The 12952-nt window shown below is 61.2% G+C and overlaps 1 protein-coding gene across 3 annotated transcripts in view; it reads right to left on the reverse strand.

Annotated features, from left to right (window-relative positions):
• EPN1 (epsin 1) overlaps positions 1 to 12776 on the reverse strand; it is a 16654-nt gene extending 3878 nt beyond the window's left edge. Inside the window, exons 1-6 of one of the 3 annotated variants that reach the window (XM_037818777.1) lie at positions 12517 to 12776; positions 9323 to 9624; positions 4271 to 4520; positions 1336 to 1460; positions 1033 to 1107; positions 545 to 628 (exon numbers count right to left, since the gene is read on the reverse strand). In XM_037818777.1, coding sequence (XP_037674705.1) covers positions 545 to 628; positions 1033 to 1107; positions 1336 to 1460; positions 4271 to 4520; positions 9323 to 9550 — 762 coding nt within the window. In that variant the 5' untranslated portion in view covers positions 9551 to 9624; positions 12517 to 12776. Of the gene's footprint in view, positions 1 to 544; positions 629 to 1032; positions 1108 to 1335; positions 1461 to 4270; positions 4521 to 9322; positions 9625 to 9795; positions 10720 to 12516 lie in introns of those variants that run through there. The other 2 variants (XM_037818776.1, XM_037818778.1) reach the window with 2 other exon arrangements.
• Between the last annotated feature and the right edge of the window lie 176 nt (positions 12777 to 12952).

The following is a 12952-nucleotide window of genomic DNA, read 5'->3' on the forward strand; positions in this document are numbered from 1 at the left end:
GGCCAGCGCCAGGAAGGACGCTCGGCTTCACGGGAGAAGGCCACAGCCACAAGAGCCACCTGGCATGTGGGGAGAACCACTCGGCAGAGCCCGGTACGCCCAAGGGCCCTCGACAGACGCTGCGGCCGCAGCTGCCGCATTCTGGGGTGAAGGAGGACGAGCCATGGACGCGAGAGGCCGACCCGCGGTGCCAAAGGGGGGCTCCGCAGGCCACAGGGGCCCAGCACGTGGCCTGGCACTCGGCAGGTGCCGGGGGGACCCACTGCATGGCCAAGCTCGCAGCACCCCGCAGCACCCGGCTGCACTGCAGCTTCTCCTCGGCCAGCAGGGACGGCAGCCCCAGGGCCCGAGAGGCGGCAGAGCCAGCACTGGAACCCAGGACAGCGAGTCGTGCTTTCCAACCCCCATCACTCCAGCCCCCACCACGGACCCGCCAAAGTGGACGAGGGATGAACACAAAGACGAGGGAGGGCAGATCGAGATGACAGGGACACAGCAGCCAGTGGGAGGAGGGGACGAGTCAGGCTGCCACAGGGCCCCTCACCTCCTCCTTGCCCCCCGTCTCCCTCTTGCTCTCCTCGATGGCCATCTGCAGCCTCAGGTCATCGCCTCGCCGGATCCGCTCCTCCTGTGCTCAGGGGAGGGGAGGGGGGCAGGTGGGCCTCAGAGTCCCCAAGCTGCCCCCTGACCCCTCTCCCACCCTGACAAGAGCAACCAAAAAATTAAAATGGGATGTGAATGACGCATGGAATGGGGGGGTGGGACACCTGGATCAAACGACAGGTGGGAGGCTGGGGGAGGGGTGAGGACACACGGGGGCCACAGGCGCCTGTCGGGGTGGTGATCGGCAGATCCTGAGCTGCAGGCAACAAGGCCAGGGGTTGCCGGGGTGGGGAGAGGCAGGGACCCGTCACCCGACAGTGTCTCGCCCGCTCCAGGTGCAGGGTGTCTGCTCGAGATCCTGGGGGGCAGTGGGGGCCCAGATGGGGCGCCAGGGGCGGGGCCTGAGGGGGGCGGGGAGACGGCGCTGACCTTGTCATGCTCTTCACGGCTCAAACTAAGGGCCAGCTGAAGCTGGACGTCGTCCTCGGGGCCGCAGGGCGGGGGCTGGGGGAGAGAGAGCGTGAGGGGGCTGGGGGGGCAGGAGGACGGGAGAGACAGACAGAGGGGCCGGGGAGACAGGCCCAGAGCAGGGGCGGACGGGACAGAGACGCAGGGACAGGTGGAGGGTGTGCGGGCGAGGCGAGAGCAGGGGGAACGGCGGCGCGAGGGGAGGCGAGAGGGGGCAGCGGCTGCGGGCATGGAGGGGGATGGCGGCCCCCCGCGCCCGCCTACCTGGTCGGCCTCCTCCTTGCTCATGGCCAGGGCCAGCTGCAGCTGCAGCTCCTCCTCCCCGCTGCTCTGCGGCCAGGCCTGCTCCGCCTCGGGCGGGGGTCCCGGGCCCACGGCGGCCGAGGAGGCTGCGGTGGGGAGAAGCAGGTCAGGGCCGGCCGGGCCTTCCGCGGAAGCCAGACCTGGCAGCCTCAGGTGCAGCAGGGCTGGGGGCACGGAGTGGGCGTCTGGGGGGACGGATGATGTGAAGGTAGCATGACACTGGGAATGCAATTACTACCACTGGACCACACCCCTGAAAGTGGTTAAAATGGGAACGTTTACACTTAAGTACCTTTCTAAAACAGTGAGTGGAGCTGAGAACGTGAGACAAGAACCCCAGAAACCCAGAAAGGGCTTCTGTTTTGCAGGGGTGGAGTCTGAACCCCCAGTGCCTCTGAAGGCCAAGTCCGGGGCTGGGATGCCTCCGTGGGAAAGCCAGGCAGCAGCTGAGAGCTGCCCACTGGCCCATCCGCCCAGCCCGGGCAGCGGTGAAGGCTGCTCCACCCACAGGAGGGGCTGGGGGGCAGCAGAGGGCAGCAGGCCCGGCCCAGGGGCAAAAGTCACCAGACAGGGCGGGGCGCCCCTCCAGGCTGCAAGCTGAGGCCCCAGCAGCATCCAGGGCCCAGGCCTGAGCCGGTCCAGCCCCTCCCGGAGTGTCCCCAGCCTGTGGAGGATCATCACACTGACCCTGCAAATGGGGGGTGGGGGGTGGCATCTGTTCCGATTTGGGGACTCCAAGGCCCAGTTGTGGGAGAGGAGGGGACAAGGAGGAGCCAGGGAGGGTGGGCAGCGAAGGCCACTCAGGGCCTGGGGACCAGCAGGAGAGCCAGGGAAGGAACTGGGTCCTGCCAGGGAGGGCTGCAAGTCCACCTCTACCAGCTGCCAGGCCTCCAGGCCCCCCAAGGCCTTGGCCCCAGAGCAATCCACAACCCACAGGCCTGGGCAGAAGGGATGGAAACCCAAAGCCACACAGACAGGGCTTCTGTCACACACATGCGATCCCCTCACACCTGACCCCCAAGTCCCCATCCCCTACACCCCCAAAGACTGGGACTGGGGCTGGGACCTTCCCCGCCCCATCAGCAGTTCCCGTCTCCTCCTCCTGGAAGCCTCCTCGAGCCTGTCTCCTGGGCTCCTGCTCCCACTGGGTCCCCAGGCCCCTGCTCCCACTCTTCCCCACCGCGCAGTCTCTGCCCACCAGGCAAATCTGGCCCGCAGCCCCCAGCCCCAGCCCTCGGTGGCCAGGGCGGGTCTGCTGCAGGGCTCCAAGCCCAGGCCAGGGCCAGGTTCAGGGCACTGGGGCAGGGAGCAGAAGCGTGGCCGGAACTGGAACAGGAAAAGGACGGAGCAGAGGAGGGTGACAGATGGGTGGGGGCACACTGGTGCCACAGAGCGAGGACACCTCCGCCGTGACCCCTCCCTGGCTCCCCCACCCCCGACTGCCACGCCCATGTCCCAAAAGAGGTGAGCCTGGGGGCGCCCCTCCAGGGGAGCACGCCCTGGGACAGAGGTCAGCAAATACCATGCACGGGGCAGGCCCGGCCGCCTATCTCTGGGCAGCCCAGGAGCTGAGAAAAGAAGGTTTTCATGTTTTTAAATGATTGGAAGAAAATAAAATCAAAAGAACATTTCATGACATTAGCATTTAAGTGAAATCCAAATTCCAGTGTGAACCGAGCCAGGCCCGCTCGTCCACGTGTCATCCGTGGCTGCTTCCAAGCCACAGCGGCGGAGCTGGGGGGCTGCAGCACCACGGGCCACGAGCCTGAAATGTTTACCACCACCCTTCACAGATCTGATGACTGCTGCCCTGGACCTCTGTTAAAAACTCTTCCCTGGAGGCTCCCTGAATTCTCTCCCAGCCCCCCTTCCTCCACTCCCTGGCACCCCAGACTCCCCACCCAGAGGTGCCCTGTGGGACCCCAGACCCCTCCCCTTCCCACAGCCCCATTCCCCCTCCCTCACGCTGACCCCAAGCAGCCAGGAGCCCCCCAGGGACCCCACTCTCCCTCTGGCTTCCCCTTTGGCTCGCCTTTCCTCGACTCCCCCAGTGGCTTAGGTCCGGGGCTCCCTCCCCTCCACCCTCTCTCAGCCTTAACTTCCACCCCCGGGCTGACAAAGCCCCGTCCTGCGGTCCAAGCACGGCCCAGACTTGTACACACATCTGTCTCCCCTTCTCCAGACACCAAACAGGAACCGCAGGTGTGACACGTCCGAACTGACGCCCCCCTGCCCTCTGGAGCGCCCCTCCACAGCCCGGCAGTGCAGCGCCGCTCGCCCATCCGTCCTGACCCGTGACCCCAAGAGCTGCCCCTGCTCCCAGCGTCTGCCCGCGCCACCCGTCCTGCACCCTGCCTGGTCCCTTCTCTCTTCACCGTGTCAGTCGCCTCTGGCCTCCCCACCACAGACCTTCCAGCTCCTGCTGCTCTGACGATGCTGTTTTCCATACGTTTTTGGCTGTGACCCCCAGGAGAACAGACCCACAGGCCTGCATGTGCGGGACCAACCAGGTCCACACAGCACAGCCTGGCCTCCCGCCGACTCCATTCCCACCCCTGGGCGGTCGGGGCCAACCAAGGCACACGCCGCAGGGGCAGCCCAGTGGCCCCTCAGGCACCAGCAACCCCGCACCCGGGGAGCCCCCGCCTTGGCTCCTCTCCCACGGCCCCCTCGCCCTCTCCAGGGCTCTGACTGCTCCCAGGGTGGGCAAGGGCCTGGGGGGCACGTGGCAAGATGTGTGGGCCCACAGAACAGAACCCTCCAACCCATGCGAGGGCCACTGCGAGCCCGGCCGGGACCCAGGTGGGCGGAGGGAGGGCAAGGCCAGAACTCAGGGCCCCAGGTCCTGCTTCCAGGGCGGGGGTGCCTCAGCAGGAGGACAGGGCGGCGGGCTCACCGGTGGCGGTCTGCGCCAGCTTCTCCTTGGTCTTGAGGGCGTGGGCGCGCTCCTCCCGCAGCCGGTCCTCGTCGCGCAGCAGGGCCACCAGCTGCTTGGCCTTCTCGCGCACGTTGACGCCCTGGTCCTTGCCGTCACGGTCCACGTACTGGAAGTCCTTGAGTGTCTGCACAGCGTACATGTTCTCCTTGCACTGCTGCGACACACGCTCCGAGCCCGTCTTGATCAGGTACTCCATCAGCGTCATGGCCTGGGGGTGACGGAGGGAGGGTCACTCAGGGTCACCCAGAGTCACTCCCGCGGCCTCTGAGTGCCGTGCACACCGCGGCAGGCTGCCTGGGTTCGGAGCCCTGCGCAGCCCACACCGGCGAATGGAGAAGCAAAACGTGGCCTCTCCAAGCACAGGAAGTCCTGACAGATACCGGAACATAAACTAGAACACACGATACAAGTAAAAGATAGACACAAAAGGCCACATGCTACATGCCCCCATTTTTATGAAATGCCCAGAAAAAGCAAATTCAGAGACAGAAAGTGGACTGGAGTTGCAGGGCTGGCTGTAGGGTTTGTTTTGGGGGCTGTGAAAACGTCCTGGAATGACTGAGGTCATGGTGGAGGCTACAAAGCCTCAGGGACAAACCACTGAAGAACTAACTGCAGCCACGACCACCCTCATCCCGGCTGGCCTCACTCAACGGCAAGGAACCTGCTCCAGTTCTTTAAAACAAATCCTAAGGTAACACACGAGAAAAATGCTTTGCTAACTCACGCACGTGGGTTCCCAGTACTCTGGACCGCGTCTATATCGTTCTGCAAATGCGATGCAGAAAGTGCGCTGGTGTGGGGCAGAGTGTTGCGGGGGGCGGGCTCCTTCCGCCCGGGGCCGTCCGGCCAGGCAGGGGCTCCCGGGAAGGACAGACCCACAGCCAGGAGTGGCAGGTGCAGGACAGGGTGGGGACACTTCTGTCCCAACTGTCCCCTCCAGCATCTTTTGCGTGTTGAGAATGTTAACTCTTTTCAACAAGTTAAAGTGAAACAGAAGAAACAAGAGCTCATGAGGCCCTCCAGGAGGCCAGTCTGTGGCTCGCACCCCGGAGCGTAGAGCAAGATGGGCCGTGGCCCCCGGTCTCAGAAAGAGGACACACAGTTGAAAAACACCAGAGGACGACTCGGGCCGCGGAGCCCCAGAACCACACCCAGGCCCCAGATGCAGAGCAGAGACCCACACCGAGGGAAGGCCCAGCCCGCCCGAGCCACCGTGAAAGCCGCCGGGAGCTGCTGCCCGGGGTCCACCGTAGCTCCCCAACCTCTGGAGGGGGCAGCCCAGACCCGGCCAGGCTCTTGGCAGACCACTCATGTCAGTGAACGGAGATTTGTCTTCAACGCGCCCTGGCCCTGGAGGCGTTTACAGATTGGAGGAGAAAAGAAAGACAAAGCAGCTCCTATGCGTTATCACGCCTGCCTGTGGGGCAGGCAGACGAGCCCGCGGCCCCTTATCCAAAACTCTTGGGTCAGCTCTGCTTCAGGACTCAGAATTCTCCAGAACTCAGAGTGATGAGATGTGCAATCAGCACACGGACTGTAACTCCCCAGTGGAGTGATAACAACAATCTAAGAGGGACCATCAGAGACACCTGAGTAACCCCAGCCTGGGGTGGTCGCTTGGTCCCGCCAGATGACTTATGAGAAACTTCTGCTCTTCAGGGCTCCCTGGACTTGGAATTGCAGTCAAAAGTCTGCGGACCTGGAAACAACCCACATGCCCACCCAGAGCAGAACACAAATCCCCTCAATGGGAAGACCGCATGCACAGCCACAGGAAATCAACCGGCCACAGCTGCAGGCACCACGGGCCCACCAGACACGATGGGCAGCAAACGAAGCCAGACACAAAAGACCACGAGCTGCACGGTCCCCTCAGGTGACGTTCAAGAGTGGCAGGACCAATCTCTGCTGACAGACGTCATGACAGGCGGCACCTCTGGGGAGGGAGCCTCTCGGGGGCTGGAAGGGTCCTCCGCTCCATCTGGGGGGGCGGGTACGCAGGGCACACGCAGGCAAAACCAATCAAGACTGGTTTAGTATGCTAAGCTGTGATGAAAAAAATCAAGGAAAAACAATACACGTGCACCTGGATAAGCCCATATTTTCTGTCAATTTTTAAACCGGCTCCATTAAGGGTGTCCCTGTATGTCCGACTCTGCCACATGGGGTGAGAGCAGCCACCGAAGCACGGACAAGGGGGCGTGGCTGCACGCCAACGAAATGCCATCATCCTAAACAGGCGGACCGAGCCTGGCCCATGGGCCACCTTGCCTGACCTCGAGTACAAGCCAAGGACCAATCCCCAGGGAGGGCAGGTGGCACAGCCCAGGGTTACCACCACTGCCCCTCCCTGGGCCTCAGTTTCTCCATCCATCTAAAAGGAAGGAACATCCCCGCCCGACCACTCCCAGAGAAGCAACCACAAAGTGAGCTGGTGGCAAAGGGATGGTGCCATCAGTGCTCAACGTGTTGGGCCCCAGAGAGCCCGAGGACACCTCGGACTGAGGCTGGTGGGGGCAGGTGGCGTGGGGAGGAGCAGGAGCTGCTGGAGGGCTCGGACCCCCGCCCACAGGAAGCCTCAGCCTGTCCCTGCCTGAACCCCTCCAGGGAGTCCCTGCTGCTTCTAGAAAATCCCCCGCCCCACCCCCCTGCTGCCTCTCCCTCCCAGCCCCCCACCCGACGCAACCCTTCCCAGGGCCTGCTGCCACCGCAGCATTTCACAGCCCCTGCTGTTGGGGGCCACTGAGGACCCACTTCCCTTTACACCTGCCCCCCAGCCCAGCAGGCCCTGTCCCCTCACCTCACCTCCACGTCCCTCCCAGTCCCTTCCCCACGTGGAGCAGAACAAACGCCACACAGGGCTCCACAAATGGCTCGACCAGGGACACAAACAGACAAGCCAGAGGAAACAGGCCTCAAGTCCCACTCCACACCATAAGCAGCATGGCCTCTCCAGGCCTCAGTCTCCTCCGCTCTGAAAAGGAGAGAAGCCCAGCTGCCTGGGAGGGAGTCCTGCCCAGCGGGAGCTCCTGCCTTTCCGACCCCTGCCACACAAGGGAGAGCGGGAGACTCGGGGACAGGAAGTGACTGCCCCCCCACCCCCCACCGCGCCCCAGTCCCTGCAGGCAAAGCCCTGGCCCCTGAGGCTCCTGCAGAACACACAGCCGAGTGGGCATCCCAGAACCAAACCAGGCACCTCGGTCCTGGAGACACGGAGCCCGGGGAAGGAGTGCCGGCCAACCCTTGCAGCAGAAAGGCCTTCCTGGTCCCCCCACCCGGGACCAGACTATCCCAATGTCTCCCCGATGAGGCTGGGAGAACAGGGTCCCCCACTACACACAGAGGAGCCCTCAGCAGACGTGTGCCCAGTAAGGCACAGCAGCAGCACCAGCCATGGTGCCCAGGCCCTTCTCGCCGGCCCCTGCTGCGAGGGTCTGACACACACCCACTTGCTGGGTCCTCCACAGCCCAGGGGGAGGCCGGGGACCCGGCTGAGGCCACGCTGCCCTCACCACTTCACTCCAACCCAGAGAAGGCACCGGCCCCTCCAGAGGGCGGCCACAGACCGGAAACCCTGGCACGGAGCCCTGCCTGCGGACCCATCCTGCTCGGCCCAAAGCGTGAGACTTGTTCAAGTGAAACACGGCACACTGAGGGACTACCAGGAGTGAGCATCGGCCCACCTTATTTTGTTGTGCTTTGCAGGTATCACGTCCACAAACTGAAGGTTTGTGGCAACCCTGCCTCGAGCAAGCCTATCAGCGCCATTTTCCCATCAGCATGTGCTCACTTCGTGACTCTGTCACATTTTAATTAAGGTAGGTACATTGTTTCTCCAGACATAACACTATTGCACACTTAACAGACCACAGTGGAATGTAAACGTACCTTTTCCGTGCTCTGGAAAACCAAGGACTTCGTGACTCACTTTATTGTGAAGCCCACTCCATGGCTGTGGTCGAGACCGAACCCGCAACACCCCCGAGGTGGGCTACTTGGCCTTTTTATCAAAACCGCAAAGGCACGTGCCCTTTGACCCAACCATCTCACATCTAGAAGATGGCAAACATACAAGGATGTTTACGGCAATCTTACTCGTAAAAGCAATGTTTTAAACCAGTTTAAAACCCATCAACAGGGAACTGGTTAAATAAAACATGACCAATCCATACTGTGGAATATTACGCAGTTAAAAAATATGTGAGTTCTTTTTATGTCTGATGGGGAATAATCTCTCAAATATGGTCTCATTTTCCTTTATTTAAATTGAGGGATACTCTGCAGATGGCAAAACTTGCTCGTCTTACAGTGCAGTTCTGGGCTCTGACAGACAAACAGCCATGGAACCACACCACCATCAAGATGCAAACAGTCCCATCACCCTAAAAATTCCCTCACACTGCCCCTTTGTCATCACCCCGGCCCCCCGACCCCTGGCAAGCACCACCGAGCTCTCGGCTTCCTGTCCCCCGTTCTGCCTTTCCCCGCGTCGTATAAACGGAAGCGGACGTGACACCGTCTGTGCACCAGCCTCCTCTCCCTTGGTACAATGCAGGTAGAGTTGCCCAGGTGTTCTAAAGTGCGTCCCAGTGGAAAAGAACAGGATAAAAGGTGCAGAGGGCAACCTCCAGCGTGCAAAGGGGAGCGGAGCAGACAGAGGACCCAAGCACCCCGTCCCCAGGAGCACACTGGGGGCCCCGGTGGGCAGACACCTTGCACCCTCGTGGACCTTTTAAACGAGCGACTCTTACAAATGTGCCACTTCCTCCAGAGTAAGTCTGAACAATGATCCAAGACTTAAAAATATTGTACGTGTCATCTTGATTCATTTCAAAGAAAGGGGAAGAAAAAAGAAGGGAGCTTCTCTACAGCAACACAGGGCCAGCCCCACCTGTTGGAAGGCCAGGCCCGAGCAGGCTGCCCCAGCCAGACTCCTGCCCCCCTCTCTGGCTCCACCCAGGGGCAGGGTGGGGCAGGGATGGGCCGGGGGGTCCCAGGGCCACCGACCTTGTACACGTGCCGCCAGTTCTTGCCGTGGTCATTGAGCCGCTTCCAGATCATGCTCATGATCTCCGAGAAGGCGACAACATTGTAGGTGAGGTCGGCGATCTCAGACATGAGGGAGCTGGACGGGCCCCAGGGGTCGTTGGAGGTGGCCTCTCGGACCTTGATCTCCGCCTCCGAGTAGTTGTGGACGATGTTCTTCATCTGGCGCCGCAGCGAAGAGGTCGACATGGTGCCCGCGGCGAGGGCACCAAGAGGCGGCTGCTGAGGAGGGAGGCTGCGGCAGGGCAGGCGGGTCACCACATCTGAGGAGACAGGGGGCCTCTGGGGACACAGCCTGGACGGGGGGCTGCACGGCCTGAACACCCTCCACCCTGAGGGTCAAGGATGAGGTCCTAACTGTGGCCAAAAGGCAATGTCCCGCCTTAACCTGTGCCTTCCAGTGAGCCCATCCAGTTTCAGTTCCTCAAACTTACCCAGCTCCTTCCTGGTTGGGGCCTCTGCTCAGCCGGGCAGATCGGCCCCTGCCAGCCCTTGGGCGCCTCGGCCTCCCCCTCTGTAAAATGGTGACCATGGGACAGTCCAGGAACTGGAAGGGTCTGGCGAACGGAGAGTTCTGGGGGTGCCAGCCGGCATCATCGGATAGTTCCTCCCGCTCTCCGGGCCTCTCTCCCCCCTTCACCTGAGTGATCCTGACCCACCCCAGGGCGACACACCAACGCCCCTCCCAGGTCTCCAGGTCTCCACCCAGACCCCGCCATCACTGCTGCCTGGAGACTGTCGCTCTCGTGATTTCATATTTATTTGTCTGATTCTCTGGCGGAGGTCAAGCCACGAGCCCCAGGGGGGCAGAGACCACATCTGTCTGAGCTCAGCTTTTCCCAACACAGAAGCTGACCCAGAGGAGCCATCAGTAAATAAGGAAGGAGGCAGCGCAGCAAAGACCTCTGGAGAAGTGGGGGTGAAGGGCAGCAGAAATCCAAGGCAGAAACAAGGACACACGGGAGAGCTGGCCAGCGAAGAGATTAGACAGATGGGTGGAGAGAGCCGTGGCCCCAAGGCAGCGGGAGGGCGGCGAATGCCGGGAACCAAGCGTCCTGTCCCACGGGTGGGGGCAGCTGCAGGCTCAGAGGAGGAGAGATAAAGAACCCAGCAGGCCCCAGCCACTGGGACCCAGCGTGTCAGGCCGCTCGCTAAGCAGGAGATGGATTCTCTCACTTAGCACTGTGTGCAGTATTACCAGACTCTAGAGATGAGAAGTCTGGGGTTAGTGAAGTACAAGCAAGTCACACACTAGGGAAGGCAGCACAGAGATTCAAACCTACACGCACCTGAACTCCAGAACTTACCTGTATAACTAAATGAAATTAACACATACTGAAAGGGGAAGGCAGGAATCGAGCAATGAGGATGCCAAGCTCGAGCACTCACACAGCGCTTACCTCGTGCCAGGCATCGCTACGTGCTTTACACACTCACTCAATCCTCACGTGGGCTCCATGAGTCATGGCTACCTCGCAGGAGAGGAAACTGAGTCACAGAGGCCACCTCCCTGGCCAAGGGAAGCACGACTCACCCCCCACCGCAGCCAGCAGGTTCCGACCACCGTGGGACACGGCCTCCTGAGCACTACGACAACCTACGTCTCAGGGGACATGTGGCAAATGAGAGGGGCCAGCTGGCCCCTGCCTTGACCTCAGCCCAGGGAGCCAGGTTCTCAGAGATGCAAACAGCTGAAGAGAGGTGGCCAGGGCCCCGGAAATGCCTGAGATACTCTAAGACCAAGAGGCGAAGTGACAGGCAGGGAGGGGGAAAGTGGAAGAGAAGGAGGCACCAAGACACCTGACAGAGACACAAAGAAACAAAGACACAAGATGCAGATGCTTGAAACGTGCTAAGATGGTGAGACAGGAGAACCAGGAGAAAAGACGAGGCCCTGAACCAGAAAGGCAATAATCTGGACAGATATAAGAGACAAGAAAAATGGGATATAATAGAAAGAATATGGGAATTTGGGTCCCAATCCCAGCAACAAGAGCAGCCAACAGAGCAACCTCCTTGAGGTTCACTTGGCTGAACTAGGAAATGAAAGAAAGAAATTCCTACCTGGCAAGCTTGTTGATTAAATAACATAGGTACATAAAGTGCTTGGCTCTGAGCCCCACAGATAGTAGGCACTCAAAAACATTAGTTGCTATTATTATCAGGGGAAAAAAAAAAAAAAAACAGAAAACGTTTCCAAAAGGGTGGCATCAATTGTGTGCGTTAAAGTGCACCAAAAAAAAAAAAAACAAAAAACAAAAAACTACCGCATCAAAGCTGGGGTTTTACAGGCACTGCTTAGAAGAAGGCAATGTATTTCAAAATAAGTGGATTCAAGGAAAGATAATAAACTTAAATGCAGTACAAACGATATAGCAACACTTAACAAGGGGCGCTCAAATGATAGATATCAATCAAGCACTTGGAGCAGAGACTCTCCAATAACGGAACACGGACCTCCCTGTAGTTACTAGTTACGCCTTCCTAGGAACCACAGGCTGTGCAGATGCTTTATAAGCATGCCTCAATGGATACGCACAGCGGCCCTGTGATACAGTAACTATTAAGACCCCCCATTCTAGAGACTAGAAAACTAAGAGAAGTCACCTGCCGAATATCACAAGTTAACAAGCTCCGAGGGTGATTCCAGAGAGGGTGCTCTTCACCACCAGACAGACTCGGGGAAGGGAAAGCGGCAGACGCTAGACCGGACTCGTGGCAGGGGCTTTGGGGCTGGAGGTGATGTGAAGGCCGGGAAAGAGAGATACGCTGGAAGCCGAGAAGTCTGGAGGGGAGGGCTGGAGACAAGAAACCGGAGAGGGGCACGAGAACGCAAAGACTGACAATCAGATGCGGGGGTAAGACAGGCAGGCAAAGACGCTGGCTGGGTCAGGCACACGGCGACAGTTAGAACACCCAGACAGCCAGACACGGACGCCGAGGCAGTCACACGGCAGACGGTCACCCGGGGCGCGAGGCCGCCCAGTCAGACACACAAAGGCAGCCAGAGACGATCGGAAGCCGGAGGGCAGAGGCACCCAGGCCCAGGGGCCCTTCGGGGCCCGCGCGCGCCGCAGCCCAGGCCCGAGCCCCGGGCGGACCCGGCCGGTGCCCCCGCCCGCCCCCGCGACCCTCGACTGCCCCGCCGCGCTCACCTCGCGCTCTCACGCCGGACCCCGGGGGGCCATGGCCGTCAGCCCCCTGCCCCCGCTCGGCTTCGGAGTGCGGGGCGCGCGGCGGCGGCGCGCACGGGTGGACGCGCGGACGCGCGAAGGCAGGGAGGCTCGGAGGGCCGCACGACCACGGCCCCGCAGCCCCGGCGCCCGGGAGGGGCCGCGGAGAGCCGGGCGGGGGAGGGGAGCTGCCGAGCAGACGGGAAGCAACCGAAGACGGTGATGGCCCGGAAGCGGAAATAGACGCGCGCCCCGCCCCTCCCGCAGGCGGCTCGCCGAGTGGCGTCACTTCCGCCGCGCAGTCCCCGCGCCCTCGTCGCCAGGCGCCACTCATCTCACTTCCGCCCGCACCCTTGCTCACCCTTGCCCCCGCCAGGCCCAAACCCCGCCGCCCCACAGCCATGGGGCCGGGCCCCGC

This window comes from Choloepus didactylus, chromosome 27 (genome assembly GCF_015220235.1).
Source record: "Choloepus didactylus isolate mChoDid1 chromosome 27, mChoDid1.pri, whole genome shotgun sequence".
In the NCBI taxonomy this organism is placed as follows: domain Eukaryota; kingdom Metazoa; phylum Chordata; class Mammalia; order Pilosa; family Megalonychidae; genus Choloepus; species Choloepus didactylus.